At 49.3% G+C, this 19,447-nt stretch overlaps 1 protein-coding gene and 1 long non-coding RNA gene across 4 annotated transcripts in view; one reads left to right on the forward strand and one right to left on the reverse strand.

Moving 5' to 3' along the window:
- LOC309356939 overlaps positions 1-19,447 on the forward strand; it is a 202,170-nt gene that overhangs the window by 89,658 nt on the left and 93,065 nt on the right. The window lies entirely within an intron of this gene.
- On the reverse strand, positions 10,116-15,405 carry MEX3B (mex-3 RNA binding family member B). 3 transcript variants are annotated; one of them, XM_081888571.1, is made up of 2 exons: positions 14,807-15,405; positions 10,116-13,649 (listed from the first exon to the last, which is right to left on the reverse strand). In XM_081888571.1, exons 1-2 carry the CDS (start codon positions 15,060-15,062, stop codon positions 12,067-12,069), a joined length of 1,839 nt encoding a protein of 612 aa, XP_081744697.1. In that variant the 5' UTR covers positions 15,063-15,405; the 3' UTR covers positions 10,116-12,066. The 3 variants fall into 3 exon arrangements, with proteins under 3 accessions (XP_081744697.1, XP_081744696.1, XP_081744695.1); XM_081888570.1 differs by lacking the exon at positions 14,807-15,405 and adding an exon at positions 14,407-14,789; XM_081888569.1 differs by lacking the exon at positions 14,807-15,405 and adding an exon at positions 13,780-14,394.

A 19,447-nucleotide genomic window follows, 5' to 3' on the forward strand; every position in this document is an offset into this window, starting at 1 on the left:
CCGAGGGAGCCAGTGTACAGCTTCCGGGTCATGTGGCCAGCATAACTAAGCTGCTTCTGGCGAACCAGAGCAGCGCACGGAAACGCCATTTACCTTCCCGCCGGAGCGGTACCTATTTATCTACTTGCACTTTGACATGCTTTCGAACTGCTACGTTGGCAGGAGCAGGGACCGAGCAACGGGAGCTCACCCCGTCGCAGGGATTCGAACCGCCGACCTTCTGATCAGCAAGTCCTAGACTCTGTGGTTTAACCCACAGCGCCGCCCTTTGCAATTGAGGGTGCCGTGCAACATGCACACATGTGCACATGATGCGCAATGTGCTGGTATCACTCACGCACACTGTGTGAAATGCTGGCATGTCACCATGCAGTCTGAGCCACTGACATCAGCACGGCGCATGGTTGCTGCAGAATTTTGTGGGTGTCTGGCCCTCTCCTTGAAAATTTCAGAAGCCCTTGGCCCCTAAGTCCCCCCCCCCCATGGCGCCCCTGAACTCACTTATCAGACAATCATGGTCTCCCAGAGTGGCTCATATCTGGAGGGAGGGGCAGAGAGACTAGGAATCTGGTTTACAAACCAAATTTAAGAAGTTGCCTTAGGCTGAGCCAGACCACTGGGGTCATCTAGTTCACTTTGGTCTACACTGGCTGGCAATGACTTCCTAGTGTTTCAGAGGGAGTCTTTTCACAGACCTACCTGGAGTTGGCTGGGATTGAACCTGGGACCTTGAGCATGCAAAGCAGATTCTCTACCACTGGGCTATAGCTCCTGCCCAGACAAGACATGCAAATAAAGGGGCATTGAAGGACACAGTGGAACAAGGAGGCTTCTTTTAGACCCAAGCACAGTGGGGAAGTTATTACGCATTGACATCCAGTTCAGGTCAGGCTGATCTCCTTGTGAATGTTCTTATTAGAACAGCAATTGCAGGCTCTTGTTCCCTTGGTCTCTGGATGGGAGCAGAGTTTCCTGTGATCCCAGAGTAATAGGCCCTCGGAGCAGAGTGCTGATCCTTCAACATTTCTCCGATGGAAATAGGGACATCTTATTCCATAATAATAATAATAAATTGTACCCTGCCCACCTGAGTGAGTTGGCCCAGCCACTTTGTGCGCCTTCCAGAATGTACAAAAACATAATAAAATATTTAAAACTTTTAAAACTTCCCTATACAGAGTTGCCTTCAGATGTCTTCCAAAGGTTATATAGTTAGTTATCTCCTTGGATCAGCGGTCACATAATTCCATACCCTCCTATGAAAATCGGGACATCCTACCATACCCTCCAACCTGTCTCCCAATCAGAAGCCATGCCATGGTTTTTTGAATGGTTTTGGGAGTCGAATGGCCTCCCGGAATGGATTAAGTTTGAGAACCAAGGTACCACTGTACATAAAAATATGACAAAACATTAAACATTTTTTTAAAAACCAACACACTTCCCTATTCAGTGGTACCTCAGGCTACATACGCTTCAGGTTACAGATGCTTCAGGTTACAGACCCCGCTAACCCAGAAATAGTACCTCAGGTTAAGAACTTTGCTTCAGGATGAGAACAGAAATTGTGTTGCGGCGGCACAGTGTCACGGCGGCAGCGGGTGGCCCCATTAGTTAAAGTGGTCTTCAGGTTAAGAATAGTTTCAGATTAAGAACGGACCTCCAGAATGAATTAAGTTCTTAACCCGAGGTACCACTGTATACCAACCTAGCAGTTCGAAAGCACGTCAAAAGTGCAAGTAGATAAATGGGTACCGCTCCGGTGGGAAGGTAAACGGCGTTTCCGTGCGCTGCTCTGGTTCAACAGAAGCGGCTTAGTCATGCTGGCCACATGACCCGGAAGCTGTACGCCGGCTCCGTCGGCCAATAAAGCGAGATGAATGCCACAACCAGAATGCCAGAGTCGGTCACGACTGGACCTAATGGTCAGGGGTCCTTTTACCTTTTTATGACACAAAAAGCACAGTGCACCACAACTTTCATGAGGATCATACTGCTGTTGCTACATTTATAGACCCTCTAAGTGTCCCTATTTTCCAGGGACATCCCGGATTTAGAAAAGCCGTCTCAGTTTCTGATTTGATCCCAGAATGTCCTGCTTTTCCTTAGGATGTCCCTATTTCCATTGGAGAAATGTTGGGGGGTATGGAGTTATCTAACCCCCCGAGCCATCTGAAAACGTTTAATGTTTTATTATGTTTTTATATATGTTGGAAGGTGCCCATAGTGGCTTGGGGCAACCCAATAAGATGTATGGGGTATAGATAGTAAAATGATCATTATGGAATGGGAAATCCCTGTTTTCATAAGAGAAGTGCTGGAGGGTATGCATTTAAAAGGCATGGTTTAAATGTTGGCAACCCTGTGCCTGATTTAAGGCTGCTCAACGTGGAGCTATTTACAGCATCCTTGCAAAGGAGAACAGAAAGAAATCATTCAGAGTCCGTGGTCACAATTCATCATTATTTGGTACACTTAAGCGTATTGAAACCAACAGGCTTAAGTGTGATTCTGAGCTGGATTGTGGCCAGTTGCTCCATTACCTGGAAAAGCTCATTTTAAAACAAACATTTTTAAATGTATCCATGGTCACTAGAGTTGTCAGTCCCGTCTCCCCCCCCCCCCACACACACACACACAGCCCTGTTTCTTTGCCTGTAATATGTAAAAATATAGTGAGTGGGGCCTTTTTCTCACTCAGATATAAACCGACAGAGAAAGTTTCTGCTGCTTCCTTTCTGCCTGTCCAGCTGCCGACTAAGAGCCAGTGTGGTGTAGTGGTTAAGAGCGGTAGACTCGTAATCTGGGGAACCGGGTTCGCTTCCTCGCTCCTCCACATGCAGCTGCTGGGTGACCTTGGGCTAGTCACACTTCTCTGAAGTCTCTCAGCCCCACTCACCTCACAGAGTGTGTGTTGTGGGGGAGGAAGGGAAAGGAGAATGGTAGCCACTTTGAGACTCCTTCGGGTAGTGATAAAGCAGGATATCAAATCCAAACTCTTCTAAAGGAGTACGTAAAACATGTTGGCGATTCACAAAAAGTTGCTCAGATTGACCCGCCAAGCAAAGTGGTTTTTTGCATGTTTTTTGGGAGTTGCCCCATAATCCAAGGCCACATTCACACCATACTTTGAAAGTACTATGATGTCAAGCAGTCATGCCTTCCCCCAAAGAATTCTGGGAGCTGTAGTTTGTTAAGAGTGCTGGGAATTGTTAGGAGACCCTTATTCTCCTTCTGTGGACTGATGTTAAACCACTATGCATGGGAGCCAACTCCTAGGGGCCGAGGGGGCTTCATACAGACACTCCCAATAAAATATTTGAAGAGACCAGGCCTCTCAAAAGTAGATGGGCATTGTCATTCAAATGGTGTGTGTGAACTACATCACGTGACTGATTATGTGGGACAGGGCTTACCTCCCCCCCCCCAATTTTTTATTCAAGTTGGCACCCCTGCTATTATGGGTACTGTAACTCTGTGAAGGGAAAAGCAGTCTCCTAACTCTCAGCACCCTTAGCAAACTCCAGCTCCCCAAAATTACTTAGGGGAAGCTAAAGAATTAAGCAGTATTGTAGTGCTTTAAATGTATGTGGCCCAAATTTCTTGGAATGCCATAGGAAATCTGTTGTTATAAAAGACTGGCTATTTATTGTTAAACTGGTCTAAAATACAATTTCTGAATATTTGAAAGGTTATTTAAAACAATTTCTAAGTCAGCCTCTAAGACTGTTAGAGGCTGACTTAGAAATTGTTTTAAATTTATTAGCTGCTGGTAAATTGTGTGTTGCTGCTCGTATTGTTAAAGCTATGGTTTTCCCAGTAGTGATGTATGGAAGTGAGAGCTGGACCATAAAGAAGGCTGATTGACGAATAATTGATGCTTTTGAATTATGGTGCTGGAGGACTCTTGAGAGTCCCATGGGCTGCAAGAAGATCAAACCTATCCATTCTGAAGGAAATCAGCCCTGAGTGCTCACTGGAAGGACAGATCCTGAAGCTGAGGCTCCAATACTTTGGCCACCTCATGAGAAGAGAAGACTCCCTGGAAAAGACCCTGATGTTGGGAAAGATGGAGGGCACAAAGAGAAGGGGACGACAGAGGACAAGATGGTTGGACAGTGTTCTCGAAGCTACCAGCATGAATTTAACCAAACTGCGGGAGGCAGTGGGAGACAGGAGTGCCTGGCGTGCTCTGGTCCATGGGGTCACGAAGAGTCGGACACGACTAAATGACTAAACAACAACAAAGTCTGGAGGGCAGGGGAAGACAGCACCACCAGCAACAGACTAGATTGACTATAACAACATATTTGAAAGTCACATACATAAGGAAAGAGAGAAATGAGCAGCATAGCAGATCTCTAGAATAATGGTTAATATTTATTACATTTATTACAAGTTCAAGTCAACATATATTTTTATAATATATGTTCAATAACTTACTAAGTGTATTGATCATGTATAATATTATTTATATACATATATATGCTATGTGTGGATATATACTTATTTGGTTATTGCATCCAAACAAATTCAGTTGTGTAATTTAAAATGGACCTTGGAGCTCTTGCACAAAAAGCCACTTCTCCACTCCACCGCTCAAAATCTGACATTCTGCAACAAAGAAACAATGGGGAAATGCACCAGAAAGTGTGGGATAACATTTGCATGATGCAAAATTATCTAACCCCCCTGCAATCAAATCAGAATGGATGTTCAATAGAAAGTGGGTATTGTCTAACTGGCCCACAAATTTTGCACAAAACAAATTGGGATAAATTATCCAGTCAACAGCTTGTCTGGAAATGGCCCAAGACTTAATATGCAACATACGTTTAAAGCATGTTTAAAGCAAATGGCTTTCCCTAGAGCAGGCATGGCCAAACCTGTCCCTCCAGCTGTTTTGGGACTACAGTTCCCATCATCCCTGACCACTGGTCCTGTTAGCTAGGGAAGATGGGAGTTGTAGTCCCAAAACAGCTAGAGGGCCAAGTTTGGCCATGCCTGGCCTAGAGGATCCTGGGAACTGTAGTTTAACCTGACAAAGCCCCAGCACCCTTAGCAAACTATAGTTCCCTGGATTATTTGGGGGAGGTTATGTGTTCTAAATGGTGCATGTGCAGTGAGATGCCTAACCGATGCACATATACATACTTACCTCTTTGAAACAAAAGGAAGCATGCTTCTTTTCTTCAGGAAAAATGTTTTTATGCACGTGCAAATTCGAAACCCAATAAATTAAATTTACCAAAAACCCATGCAATGAAATTGATTCAAAGGTCTTTAATGGGGTTATAGTGCTATTTTTGGGACGCGGGTGGCGCTGTGGGTAAAACCTCAGTGCCTAGGATTTGCCGATCGCATGGTCGGCGGTTCGAATCCCCGCGGAGGGGTGAGCTCCCATCTTTCGGTCCCAGCTCCTGCCCACCTAGCAGTTCGAAAGCACCCCTAAGTGCAAGTAGATAACTAGGTACCGCTTTATAGCGGGAAGGAAGATCAATAGGTACCGCTCTGGCAGGAAGGTAAACGGCGTTTCCGTGTGCTGCGCTGGTGCTGGCTCGCCAGAGCAGCTTCGTCACGCTGGCCACGTGACCCAGAAGTGTCTGCGGACAGCGCTGGCCCCCGGCCTCTTACGTGAGATGGGCGCACAACCCTAGAGTCGGACACGACTGGCCCATACGGGCAGGGGTACCTTCACCTTACCTAGTGCTATTTTATTCTACTTTTAGCACAATGCCCAGTGTAAACTCCCTCCTGAACTACAAATATACACTAGCGGCAATGATCTCACCGGACGTTTGGTCAAATACGCGTTTCTCACATCAAAATAACAAGAGCTGAGGGAAGCAAATGCTTGCTGAAAGCAGGAAGAAATCCCACTGGCCTAGACGGAAAAATAGAGAACCCAAAGCAAACCCAAGCAATTGGGTTGCTCTTGTGAGGGACAGTCCTGCGGGGGCACAGCTCTTGAGTAATCTGCCATAGCCAAAGAGATACTTGCCTGGCTTCCAAAACCCACCCGAACCATCAAGAGAGCCATCAGAACTATTAAAAGCCCAGCATCTATCCCAAGGCCAGCCCCAAACCATTCTCCAAAGACTCACCTACCTAAGAAGCACATTGCAACCTACCACTCAGATTAAACCACACAAGCCAAAAGTGGCTTCAGTGCACGGCAAGGAACAAGTTGTCGTTAATGGCACATGTTGTTTCAAGGCCTGGGTGTGCACTCCTGCAGCATACATCCTCCATTATTATTATTATTATTATTATTATTATTATTATTATTATTATTATTATTACTGTTTCATTCAATTCCACCAATAATCTGATTCAGTATCAGGCAGCAATGCATACATGCACACATGTCTATGCACCCAACTGAATGTCACACCTGTGCACATCCACATGGTTTATGAGGGTCGTGGTTGCAGTAGTTGGGCTTAAGACTGCTTCTCAGTGTCAGAGCGGGACGATCCCAGGCAAAATGCAGCGTGTCTTCTCAGAGCCTCCTGCTACAGAGGAGCCAGGGGTGCTCTAGAACTGCCAGCCTTTAGGAGCAAGACCCCTGTGCCCACAACATACTGCATAACAAAATTATTTGCCTCGACAAGCAGAAAGTCACAGGCACCAGAATGTTGACATTCTGCTGCAAGAAGGAAAAACACACCATCGTGAGGTTAAATAAAAGCACAAGCAATGCTGCGATGTTGGTTCTCTGGGGTATTTTCAAGCGACACCTTTTTTCTCCTTTGCAAATTTAGAACAGCTAATGGTGGAAGGAAATTGCATGACTGAATTCTTCCCCAAAGGGAAGTTTCCCTGCACACAGAAATCTAGTACCTCAGGGAGGAGGATGGACTAGAAGCCCTCCTCACCCTAACATCACTTTTTAATCAGAGTTGGGTTGTTTAAAAATGCAAGGGCAGGGGACATTCAGTTATGTGAAACTGCCCCTCCTCACCGCATTCTAAAATAGTATAGTACAGTGGTACCTCGGGTTACAAACGTTTCAGATTACAGACTCCACTAACCCAGAAATATTACCTCGGGTTAAAAACTTTGCTTCAGGATGAGAACAGAAATCATGCTCTGGCGGCACAGCAGCAGCAGGAGGCCCCATTAGCTAAAGTGGTGCTTCAGGTTAAGAACAGTTTCAGGTTAAGAACGGACCTCCAGAACGAATTAAGTACGTAACCAGAGGTACCACTGTAGTACTGTCATACCTCGGGTTACAGACGCTTCCAGTTCTACATTTTCGGGTTGCGCACCGCACCGAGCCCAGAAATACCGGAGCAGGTTATTTCCGGGTTTCGGCGCTCACACATGCACAGAAGTACTAAATCGCACTTTGTGCATGCACAGAAGCGCCAAATCGTGACCTATGCGTGCGCAGACACGGCACTGCGGGTTGCGAACTTGCCTCCCGCATGGATCACGTTCACAACCCAAGTGTCCACTGTATAGCCTATGAACAGACTATAGTACAGTCTAGGAATTGCTTTGCCACCTCATCTGCTATCACAACTAGGCCTACAAGCCAAAAGGAATCTGAATGATCTACCCCCAAATGTTCTCCAATATAGAGTACTTGAAAATTGCTGAGGGTCTGAGTGGACCACTTAATTATCTTTCTGCCTGATGTAGCAGTTGTAATGAGCTGTGCCATGTAATAAAATAGAAACAGCCTGCTGGAACATAACAATGGCCCATCTAGTGTCATGTAGAGGTTAGCCTGGGAGACAAGGGTTCAAACCCCCCCACTCAGCGATGAAGTTCACTGGCTGACTTTGATCCAATTGCTGCCTCTCAGCCTGACTTACCTCACAGGGTTGTTTGTCTACTTATTCATTTATAAAATACTGCTGTATCATAAATACATCATAGCAGTTTACAATAGAAAACCATAAAAAGTTTAAAGCAAACCAAAAGCAAAAGAATTAAAAAATAACATCAGAACCCCACAGTAGGGGGATGTACTCTGAAATGCCCACATAGAAAAGTTTTCAGTAGGCATTTAAAAGTTGGCACAGAAGGTGCCCGGTTACATTTTATTAAATTGTCAAAAAATTCACATGTACACTCCAATACACAATAATTTTTTCTTTTGTTTTGCAGACTTCCCACCCCGTTTCCCATGGTGTTTTTTAATTTATCCCCTCCTTGCTGCACCCTATCGTCTCACTCTTATAACATAACAATCCTGTAATCTCTCGATTCCTTCCGCCACTCCCTCCTGGTTCAAATCCTGCTCACGGACCTGATCTACTCTGATAGCTTGCAGATAAATCCAGTTGTAAATCTATGAATGGGGAGGTTTTGGCTCTCAAAGCATTGTCAGACTCCCCAAGTCCCATCAGCTCCAGCTGACATGGTCAGACCCCAGAAGATGTAGCTCAACAACTTCTGCAGTCACAAAGTCTCGCCCATCTTTGTTTCAGATAAAGGTTCTTCTCCAGCTATGTGGCCCAACCTGGTGGCCTTCAGGGGATGCTGGACTGCAACTCCCATCAGCTTTGGCCAGCATAACCAATAGTCAGGGAGTTGCAAGTCCAGAGATGTGAAGAGCACTCAGTCAGGAAGGCTGCCATACATACAGTACTTCACCTATAGCTCCAAAGCAGGCATAGGCAAACTCCGGCCCTCCAGATGTTTGGGACTACAACTCCCATCATCCCTAGCTAACAGGACCAGTGGTCAGGGATGATGGGAATTGTAGTCCCAAACATCTGGAGGACCGGAGTTTGCCTATGCCTGCTTCAAAGGCTTGCATCACTGGGGCTGACAATGCTGACCGCCTGTTTGAAGGAGATATGGAACTTCTGCCAGCTCCCTCTTCTACTGCTAAATAGGCAATTGGCCGGATCAGGGATAACAAAGCTGACCTTAAAAGATCAGGCTGCACTTGTGGTTTTCTGATCCAGCTGTGCTGACCATGAGTAACACACCAGCACATGCAAGTGTGATACCTGGATTGCAACAAGAGTACACATTTAGGAGTTTTTTTATGATACAGGTACATTTCATATGGGACGCGAGTGGCACTGTGGGTTAAGCCACAGAGTCTAGGACTTGCCGATCAGAAGGTCGGCAGTTCAAATACCCGTGACGGGGTGAGCTCCCATTGCTCGGTCCCTGCTCCTGCCAACCTAGCAGTTTAAAAGCACACCAGTGCAAGTAGATAAATAGGTACCGCTCCGGCGGGAAGGTAAAGGGCGTTTCTGTGCGCTGCTCTGGTTCGCCAGAAGCGGCTTAGTCATGCTGGTGACATGACCCGGAAGCTGTACGCCGGCTCCCTCAGCCAATAAAGCGAGATGAGCGCCACAACCCCAGAGTCGGCCACGACTGGACCTAATGGTCAGGGGTCCCTTTACCTTTACATTTCATATAGTACACACAACAGGTCTTTGAGATCAAAGCAGCTTTAACTGCAGCAAACTCAAGATGCATACTTCAAAAAAAAAAATCTTTATCAAAACATAGAAAAGGGGGAACAGGAATCCTAGCTACTCTGGGACATTCCCCCCAAATCCGAAAACTCATTTCATTAGGTCCCAAAAGCTACTCTTAAAATGAATGTGACCTACCATCCCCTGTTGTGACCCTCCAGGCAAAAACTCAGCCCACCAGTCATACATTGTGCTCTGCCACGGGCTTGGCAACCCCTCCGTTTTCAGCCTGATGGGTCAAATGATGTCACAAGCAGCGTCAGGCCTGCAGTCTGCACACACAGAAAGAATGGAAGTTAATATGGGAAGCAATTGGGGCCACGTCACACAACAGGATACACTTATTTGCAAGGTTAGGATACACTTATTTGCAAGGTTGCAAATGCAAGTTTGTTGCATTCTAAGGACCACACTCAAAGCTTCTTCTGAAACACTTCATTTTAAAAAAAGAAAACCAAAGGGGACTTTTCTGAGAGTGAGGATTCACTAGGGCTCCTTGCCAAACTTAGACTTGGTGGCAAACTCAGGTTTTCCCCCAGGCAATGTGCGGAACATCCCTGATAAAGACTTTCCGAAGCAGTAACATCAGATCAAAGAGACATTGCCTTATCCCCATCATAAAAGAACACAATAAAACAACCACCAAAATCTAACCACAACACCAGATGCTTTTCTGTAATATTTTATTTATATAGAAATACTTAAAAAAACATGAAGTAGCACCATTACTTAAGTTTTACCTTTATTATGTAGAACTTTAAATGTCAGAAAAATAAAACTCTTGATACAATTTCAAATCTTGTCTCAGCAAATATAATATTAGTATCTGACCATGAGGTTAAAGGCCCTTTATCATAAAATAAAATATACTTTGTTTTTAAACTTTGCTCAGTAAAGTACATTTAAGATCAAGTAACATCACCTACATATACATAAACAAGTGGTAAACAAATGTATTAAAATAGAAATACTAAACTATAGTGGTGCAACAGAATTTTTTTGTAATTTCCACTGAATTCTATTTATACAAATGTTAGAAAGCATCAACAGTTCCTTTTGACTTATGCTTAAACGCTTCCATTTTTTTGTAATAATATAGAATAAAATATGCTTTATATCACTGAATAGAAAATATGCTGGGTGAAGCAGATTTAAAAGATTTCTTTTTTTCTGAACCTATAAAAAATCTCCATCCCAACAGAATACTGTTCAAAGTATTACACATTTTATGGTTTTGCAATTCCATTCACAATTGTGTGATAGTAAAATAATACAGTGTTCTTCGCCATAAGGCCATACCAAAAAATAAAAAAGATTTAACCCAGCTACAAAAAAGTTCACTGAACTTAAATTAAAATACTTGTAAACATCTTTGCAATATGAAATATAATTTTTCAAGTCAAAAAAGAATAAAATACTTCAATCTGTATTAATGCAATTTATCTTTAAAACCTTTAAACGTTTTAATATATATAAGAGATATGTTACAGTTTCCTTTTTTTCTTCTTTTTTTCTTTGATAAAGCTGCAGTATCATAAGTTCATTATTATTATTATCATTATTATTATTATTAAAAATTCACAGGAAAAAATCTTGCCCTTTCGAGAACATTCAAGAAAAGTTATCCATCCATAGATTTATTTCTCAATAAGCAATCTACCAACTACCAGCACATTATACTAACTGTTCACACGCCATCATAATCCATATGCATTTCCTATTTTAATTTGGGGGGGAGGGAGAAAAAGAGAAGAGAGAAAAGAGAGTCAGAGAGAGAGAGAGAGAGAGAGAGAGAGAGAGAGAGAGAGAGAGAGATCATTTGATTTGGAAGCTTGGCCTTAAGAGAAAGTGTAAAAACTAGTCTATTACTAGAATGTCGTTCCTTAATATTTATAGCATGCACCAGGTGTCACAAACATCCCCCTTAAACCCATTCCTAAGCTACGGCACACTCAAGAATGCAAGGAAACAAAAACAGAAGTTATTTTTTTCAAAAACCAAGATGGTCACCATCCTGCAAAACGTCAGGTTCCCCCACCCCACCCCGTCCCCCGTCTGTTATTATTTATATTATTTTGGGGATGTGCGGATACTGCAGCTTTAAAAGCTCGACACAGATATTATATATATTTATATGCATGTATATAGGCAAGTAGAAGACCTTTTGAAGAAGAGGAGGTTGCTTGTCTGTGTGGGGGGGGGGGAGAAAGAGGGAGCATAGGGGGAGCCAACTCCAAGAGGTCAAGGTCCCTTTGCCCACCACCCCCCAATAAAGTATTTGAGGGAGCTGGGCCCCCCAAAAGTTTATGGGGTGCATCACAGGAGCCAACTCAGAGGGGTCTTTGCCCCTCCATAAAATAATTGATGGGGCGGGCCCCCTAAAATTGTTGGGCATTGCCCTTCAAAAGGGGTGCATGCACCGCATCATGTGATCAATGACATGGGGTGGGGCTTGCCTGGGGCCCCCAATATTTCATTCAAGTTGGCACCCCATGCCTTGCGATCCATTATGCAGGGTGCAGCTGGCCTGGCACACGTCTACACCCATTTTTTAATTCAAGTTGGCACCCATGAGAGGGAGGGAAGGAGGGAGGGAGGGGTCGTGGGTTGGGGATCCTTAGGAAAAGATCCGGATGGCCTGAGTGACGGCGCTGTGGCACACGGGGCACTGGGGCTCCGTCTTCTCGCAGATGCGGTTGGCACACTCCATGCAGAAGAGGTTGTGGCCGCAGGGCACCAGCGCCGCGATCACCTCGCTCTCGAAGCACACGGAGCAGTCGCGGCTGCCTTTCCTCCGCAGCCCCGAGGACGAGCACGACGAGCTGGAAGAGGAGCTGGACGACGAGGACGACGACGCCGACGAATCCGACGGCAGGCCCGGCAAGTGGCAGCCCAGCCCGTTGGCGTACAGAGGGTAGGAGCAGGGCGACGACGACGACGACGGGACGGACGGCGAGGAAGCGGCTGCAGCGGCCGCGGCGGCAGCAGCAGCGGCGGCCACGGCGGCAGCGATGAGACGGCCGCCCGGGTCGCTGCGCACCCGCCGCGCCAGCGGGTGCTGCTCCAGCGCCACGCCTCCCGCCCCGACGTGCAGAGGCGGGGAAAGGCGCGTGGGGGGAGGAGGAGGCGGGGGCGGAGGCGGCCCGGCGCCCCGCCTCTGCCCTCCGCTGCTCACCAGCAAGGCCAGGTTGGCGTTGGACGGAGGCGCGCCGCCGCCACCGGCGGGAAACGCGACGGCTCCGGGCGACGAGGGCCCGCGCTCGAACTGCGACCAGAGCAGAGGCGCGCCGGGCGGAGGCGCCGGCGCCAAGTCGAAGCCGGGCGGGGAATCGAAGGGCGGCAGCTCGGGGGCGCAGCAGTCGGGCGACGAGAGCACCTCGCCGCCGCCGCCATAGACGCCGTAGCCGTTGTTGTTGTTGTTGCCGTTGTGGTGCGGGAAGCTGAGCGACGGGCTGGGCGGGCTGTAGTCGGCCAAGCGGGCGCTGCTGCCGCCGCTTCCTCCGACGCCATTGCCGAAGTACGAGTCGGTGGAAGCGCTGCCCAGCGAGCTGGAGCTGTCGTTGCGGTAGCTGCAGAAGGGCTTGCGGCCCGGCGTCGGGGTGATGCTGGAAGAGGAGGGCGGCGGCGGGGGAGGCGGAGGAGGAGGGGGCGGCGGCGGAGGGGGCGGCGTGGGCTTGCTCCAGAGGCTCCCGGCGCCGGCCAGCTCGAAGCCCACGTCGGTGCCGTTGGCGTGGAAGTCGTTGTCGTCGGTGAGCTCGATGATGCCGCCCGTGCGCATGGCGATGTGCGCCTCGATCTCCTCCCGCGCGCGGTCCACGTTCTCCGGCATGCCGGTCACCTCGAAGACGGGCTCTTTGTCGCGGCTGGGCGTCACGATGTAGGTGTGCGTTTGCTGCTGGATGCGCTTGATGGTGGCCCCTTTGGGCCCCACCACCAGGCCCACCACCCGGTAAGGGACCCGCACTTGGATGGTGGTTTGGCCCGGCAGGTTGGGCGGGCTGGGCACCGTGCCGTTGAGCACGGTGTTTTTGTTCCGGGAGGCGCGGATCATGGAGAAGTGTTCCGCCGCCGAAATGATCTCCCTCCGGGCCATGGCCACATCTTCCTTCCTGCCCGTGACAACGAAGAGCGGCTCCTCCCCGCGGACCGGGGTCTTGATGTAGGTGTTGGTTTTGGCCCGCAACGCTTTGATTTTACAACCTGAGATAAGGCAGGGGGAGGGGGGAGGGAGAGGGGAGGGGAGGGAGGAAAAAGAGGAAGGAAACACGGTTACATCTACTCCAGCTTTTCGGGGTGCAGCAGCTGAACGAGGGGGGGCCACCAAGCCAACCTGCCTCTTGGTCCAACATTTCATCCACGTCGAGTTCCATTTGCAAGTCATCACAACCATGCCAGCTTTTTGACACAGGAACACACCCATCTCCGCACCTCCAACCAACCAATATTCCCATTGGCCAAAACAAACAAACAAACAAACAAAAAAAGCCCCAAAACGTTATTTGCCCAGGATTTCGGAGATAATAAGTTGCAGGGGGGTGGGGCGGCAGAGAGACAACAATACCAAAACACCTCCCCACACCCAACGCAACCACGCTATGAGACGCGAAGTGAGCGGCCACATTGCATCCATCGCAAGCGCGCAACCCAAATATGCAACGCCCCCTTTTTATATATATAATAAAATTAATAAATCCACACTCGTGCTCCGCACATTCCAGGGGAGGGGAAGGGAACCTGGGGGAGGGAGGGTGGAAGAAAGCCCGACGGGGATGACATACACAGACACACCGAGAAATACAAAAAGGTACCAGCAGCAGCAGCCCTCTTGAAGAAACCCGCTTCGTAATGCAGATGCTTTGAACCTAACCCCCCCCCCATTGTTCACCTCCTTGCCGTTGCCTGTAAGGAACCACCCATCGATGCCTAACTATTGACAAATAAAGGCGCGCGCACTGACCAGCATCCGCTTGCATTTTTTGCGCACATAGAATCAAATCAAAAGGGGTTTTGGGGGGGCATAAAAGGGGGAGGGGTTGTGCTGCGAGATGAGTCGCAAACATCTGGATGCGAAAGGCGTCCTCCACCTCTGCTCTGCTTCACTTTCTTTGTCTAGAGTGGAAGTGGCGGCGGGGGAGGGAGGGAGAGAAGGGTGTCGAGAAGAGGCGGCCAGGTTAGCCATCATCACAAGCCTGCAATTTGGACTCGAGGGGGCGAGCCGTGTTGGCATCTGGGAGGCAAAAGGCATCCACAGAAACCCAGGGAGGAGACAGCAGCTAGAGAGAAGCAGCAAAATACCTCCCCTCGATTCCCACCACACATCTCACACACACACAAAGACGGTCGAGCCAAGCCCCCACCTTGCCTGCCCACGATCTCGGCGACATGCTCCGAGCTGGGCACCGGGACGCATTCGGTCATGTTCACGCTCTTCTTGCGCGGCTCGTTGTCGTAAAGGGAGCCCGTCTCGTCGTTGTCCAAGCCCAGCAGGGAGAGCTGATCCAAAGCGATCTGAAGGGCTCTTTGGTCATCCAGGGTCTCCCCGCCTCCTCCTCCACCACCGCCGCCTCCTCCGCTCCCATTCCTCTCCATGTCGGCAAACAAGGAGCTGGGCATAGTCCCGGGTGGATGTGGGGGGATCGCGCCCTCCGCTTCCTTTCCCTCCTGCGCTCTCGGATCAGGAGTGGGGGGCGGGGGTGGGGAGGGAGGGAAGCAGGGAAGGGAAGCAGCACCAACACACACTCACACACACACACACCAGGAGAAGGGGGGAGGTGGTAAGCAGACACAAAGGAAACAGCCAAGGCAGATGGCCAGCAAACGGCAGACGAGGAAGCGGTTGGAGAAGCCCGGCAAGCAGATCCTGGATGCTGGCTCAGAACAAAACAAAAATGCTCAGATTGTAATTTCCTTGCGCGCCGCTTTAAAAAAAAAGAGAAGAAGCCCCCCCTCCAGTGCAATCCGGTTTATAAGATGCTTTCCAAGAAAATGAGGGGGAAAAAATACCCCACCACGACTCCCCCCAAGCTTTCCCCTTTTTCTTCTTCTTCTTCCTCCTCCTCCTCCTTGGGGGGGCGCGGGGGGGGCGCGTGCAGAGAATAGAGAGAAGCGCTCCGGTGCTTTTGGCTCCCCCCCTTGAGTTCCTTTGCTGGCCGCGATGGCAGGCGTTTCTTTAAGGAGCCCCTCCCAGCTTCCACTCACTCAGCGATTTCTCTCCCTCTCCTCCTCTCCCCCTTTCTTTCTCTCTCTCTCTCTCTCGCTCGCTTTCTCCTCCTCCTCTTTTCTGTCTGAGCCTCTGCTGCAGCCAGACAGCGCTGGGGAAAGGGGAGCGGGGGAGGGGAGGAGAAATCAGAGCGCCGCAGCGTAAGCGGCCGGGAAAAGCGAGCGAGCCGAGGGGAGCCGCCGACAGCGCCGCTGGAGGAGCCGATTGGCCGGGCCCGGCGGAGGGGGGCGGGCCGGCTGGGCTGCTTGGCCCCGCCCCTCTAAGGCAAGGCTCCTTTTCTTTGTTGTCTAATGCAGAACAATAAAGGAGGGGGGGGTGGAAAGAGAGAGAGAAGATCCAGAAAGAAAGAAAGAAAAAGCAACCCTGTCTATCTGTCTATGTATACCTAGAAAATCTTCCGCGCATTCATCAAGTCAACGCCGACCCAACATGACACTTCATGGCTCTTGCGGCATTGCAAACGGAGCGCTTGCAAATCCGTTTCCAAGCGGGAAAAGGGGGCTCGTTTCTCCTCGTTCCCCAAGGGATCTCGCTCTATCCATTCGGGGTGCGGTGGTTTTTACGCAGGGAGGATCAAATGCTGGCCCCGGGTGATGGGTGGAGGGACATTTGCGCCGGCCCAAAGAGCCACGCACGGCGCTTCCTGCGAGCAGCACCGGCAGCAGAGGGGAAGGCGGGAGGGGTGTGGCTTGGGCTGACAGTGTCCCTTTAAAAAGAAAAAAAAGAGGGTGCCTAACCTTCCGATGGAAAATAAAAGAGGAACAGTCTAAACTGCAGCAGAAAGCAGGGTTTTAATTGCAGCCGGGGGAAGCCCTGGATCCCGCCCCCCTCCGCGCACACGCACACCTTTCCTCCTTTTTAATTTGGATGCCTGCAACGGGGTTTGTGTCTGTATGTGTGTGTGTCAAGCGATAACCTCTGAGCATGTGCAAAGCAGCGTGCGCTCTCCATTCGCATTCGGGGGCGTTGGGTGGGAGAGGTTTCCAGGTCAGAGGGGCGTGGCCTCTCCAGGGGGACTTGACAGATCAGAGGGACGCCTTCTCTTTCTTTCTTTCTTTCTTTCTTTCTTTCTTTCTTTCTTTCTTTCTTTCTTTCTTTCTTTCTTTCTTTCTTTCTTTCTTTCTTTCTTTCTTTCTTCAAACATAAACTGCGGCGCAGCGCAAAGAACGCTCAACTTGGAACGCGTGCTCGCACGTGCACACGTGCACAAAAGAAAGGCGAGTTGCGGTCGCGGGCTGGCCTGAGGAGCGCGCGTCCCAAGCAAAACAAATACCTCCAAGGCAGCCGCTTGAAACCGCGGGCACGCCCATCCTTTAGTCCTTTGCAAAAAATGCAAGCAAAACCCTTTGCGCCTCATACTAGTCATTTCTGGCGAGCGCTTCTTTGTTGTTAACCAGCAAAGATTCTCGATTTGCAAAGGGGGGGGGGGAGCATCCCTAACTCTCCTGATTGGAAGAGTGCCCTTCTGCGCTTGCGCCCCGAAGGGTGTTTTGTATTTATTTTATTTATTTTTTTGGTTAACCCGCGCCTGCGCACAGGTCGCCTCCCTCTCCCACCGTTTTAGGGTTTGTACGGACGGAGTGGGAGGGATGCGCGCTGCTTTCCATTCAAGTCGCTGGCGGAGGAGGGGGCGTGGCTTCCTTTGCCGGAGGTTCTGGCTCCGCCTTTGGGAGCCACGTGCACTTTGGGCTGGCAAAGAGGAGGGAGGAGCCTTTGGGGCAGGGAAAGGGGCGGGTTCCTCAGCGACACTTTGTAGCCTGGAGCAGACAAAGAATGCCGGCATCGCGCAGTTGCAGAGCTTAGTGCCTGCAAGCCTCGGATGGTGGACGACTCGCGCTCGCTTCTGGATTAAAGCTGGGAACACGCCTGAGCATCTCATCCCTGAAGAATATTTGCTCCTAGGCAGGGCTGAGCTGCAGCTTTTTGTATCTGTATTATCTATTTAACAGACGCATTTCACGAAGTCCTTTGCTGCCTTCCCTGACGGTTCAAAATGACAGGTGTCTTTGCACGCAGGCAGAAGGTCCATGATTCAATCGTGGCCAACACCAGAAAAGAGCTATGGAGGATCCCTGCCTGTCAGAGTTCCCAGGATTAATAATAATAATAATAATAATAATAATATTTATACCCCGCTCATCTGGCTGGGCTTCCCCAGCCACTCTGGGCAGCTTCCAACCAAATTTTAAAATACAGCAATACATCAAACATTAAAGGCTTCCCTAAACAGGGCTGCCTTCAGATGTCTTCTAAAAGTTTGGTAGTTGTTGTTCTCTTTGACAACTGGTGGGAGGGTGTTCCACAGGGCAGGCACCACTACCAAGAAGGCCCTCTGCCTGGTTCCCTGTAACTTGGCTTCTCACAGTGAGGGAACTGCCAGAAGGCCCTCAGCGCTGGACCTCAGTGTCTGGGCAGAACAATGGGGGTGGAGACGCTCCTTCAGGTATACTGGACCGAGGCCATTTAAGGCTTTAAAGGTCAGCACCAGCACTTTGAATTGTGCTCGGAAATGTACAGGGAGCCAGTGTAGGTCTTTCAAGACCAGAGTTATGTGGTCTCGGCGGCCGCTCCCAGTAATTCCTTGGTGGGGGAAATTGTGTGCTTTAAATGTGTCCGCAGCCAAAACATCACCATTGGTGCATTATGATGAACAGACCAAAAATGAAGCCATACCATGGTGGTAGTGAGTCTTCAGGCCAAATCAGGACAACCAGTTTGGTCTGTGAGGCCGTATCAAATGAGCCACAGACCCTTGGCTGATATGTGTGTTGCGACACAGTGTGTCGGCTGCACTGTGTAAGGTGTGTTTCACGAACACTCCCTACCCTCCTCTTGGGGCTGTAAAGGGGTTTGTATAACCTCCGGCTTGCTAGTAAAACTCAATTACGGTAGGTAAAGGTAAAGGGACCCCTGACCATTAAGTCCAGTCGTGACCGACACTGGGGTTGCGGTGCTCATCTTGCTTTATTGGCCGAGGAAGCCGGCGTACAGCTTCCGGGTCATGTGGCCAGCATGACTTAGCCACTTCTGGCGAACCAGAGCATCACACGGAAACGCGTTTACCTTCCCCCCGGAGCGGTACCTATTTATCTACTTGCACTTTGATGTGCTTCCGAACTGCTAGGTTGGCAGGAGCAGGGACCAAGCAACGGGAACTCATCCCGTCGCGGAGATTCAAACCACCGACCTTCTGATCGGCAAGTCCTAGGCTCTGTGGTTTAACCCACAGCGCCACCCGCTGTGTCACAAAATGATGAAATGTCTAAAAAGTGTGTTGCCAACATTAAAATCTTGGAAAGCTCTGCTGTAGAGTGTAGGGCAGGTAAAGACATGGCTCCTTGCTGAAAGCGGGATTTGCATGCACCGACAGTGGCAAGTGTCGACAGTCACAGCAGCCCTTAGATGGCTTTCTGAGCACACTGGTCACTGGGCACATAGCACTTTCGCCTGCACAATTTGATTTCTAGCTGCACGAGCAAAGAAAAACTCGCTTCTTGATGTCATTGCCTCACCTACCTGCCAGTGTTGGCCCTCGAGGATGGAAGAGGTCAAGGAGTCAGCTGATTCTACACGCCCGTGTCATGCATTTTAATCTTAAGTACAGGGCAAAATATGAAGCAAGATATAAAGACCACCAGCTGCCGTACTGCATACCTACAAGATAGCAAGTGGCCTGATTGGACTCCCTCCCAAAGGATCTTCCCAGCACATAAAGTATCCCCCTTAGACTTTGTGCTCAGTGGCACAATGGCGTGATCTTGGGCCAGCCACGGTTTCT

The sequence above is a fragment of the Podarcis melisellensis genome (genome assembly GCF_964234715.1).
Source record: "Podarcis melisellensis genome assembly, chromosome: 14".
NCBI lineage: Eukaryota > Metazoa > Chordata > Lepidosauria > Squamata > Lacertidae > Podarcis > Podarcis melisellensis.

What these genes read in the sequence shown, in the direction of transcription:
- MEX3B (XM_081888571.1), bottom strand. Translation starts at nt 15,062, where the DNA reads ATGCCCAGCTCCTTGTTTGCCGACATGGAGAGGAATGGGAGCGGAGGA. An exon ending in CGAGATCGTGGGCAGGCAAG is followed by an intron (nt 13,650 to 14,806) that starts GTGGGGGCTTGG and finishes GCCTTATCTCAG; the next exon opens with GTTGTAAAATCAAAGCGTTG.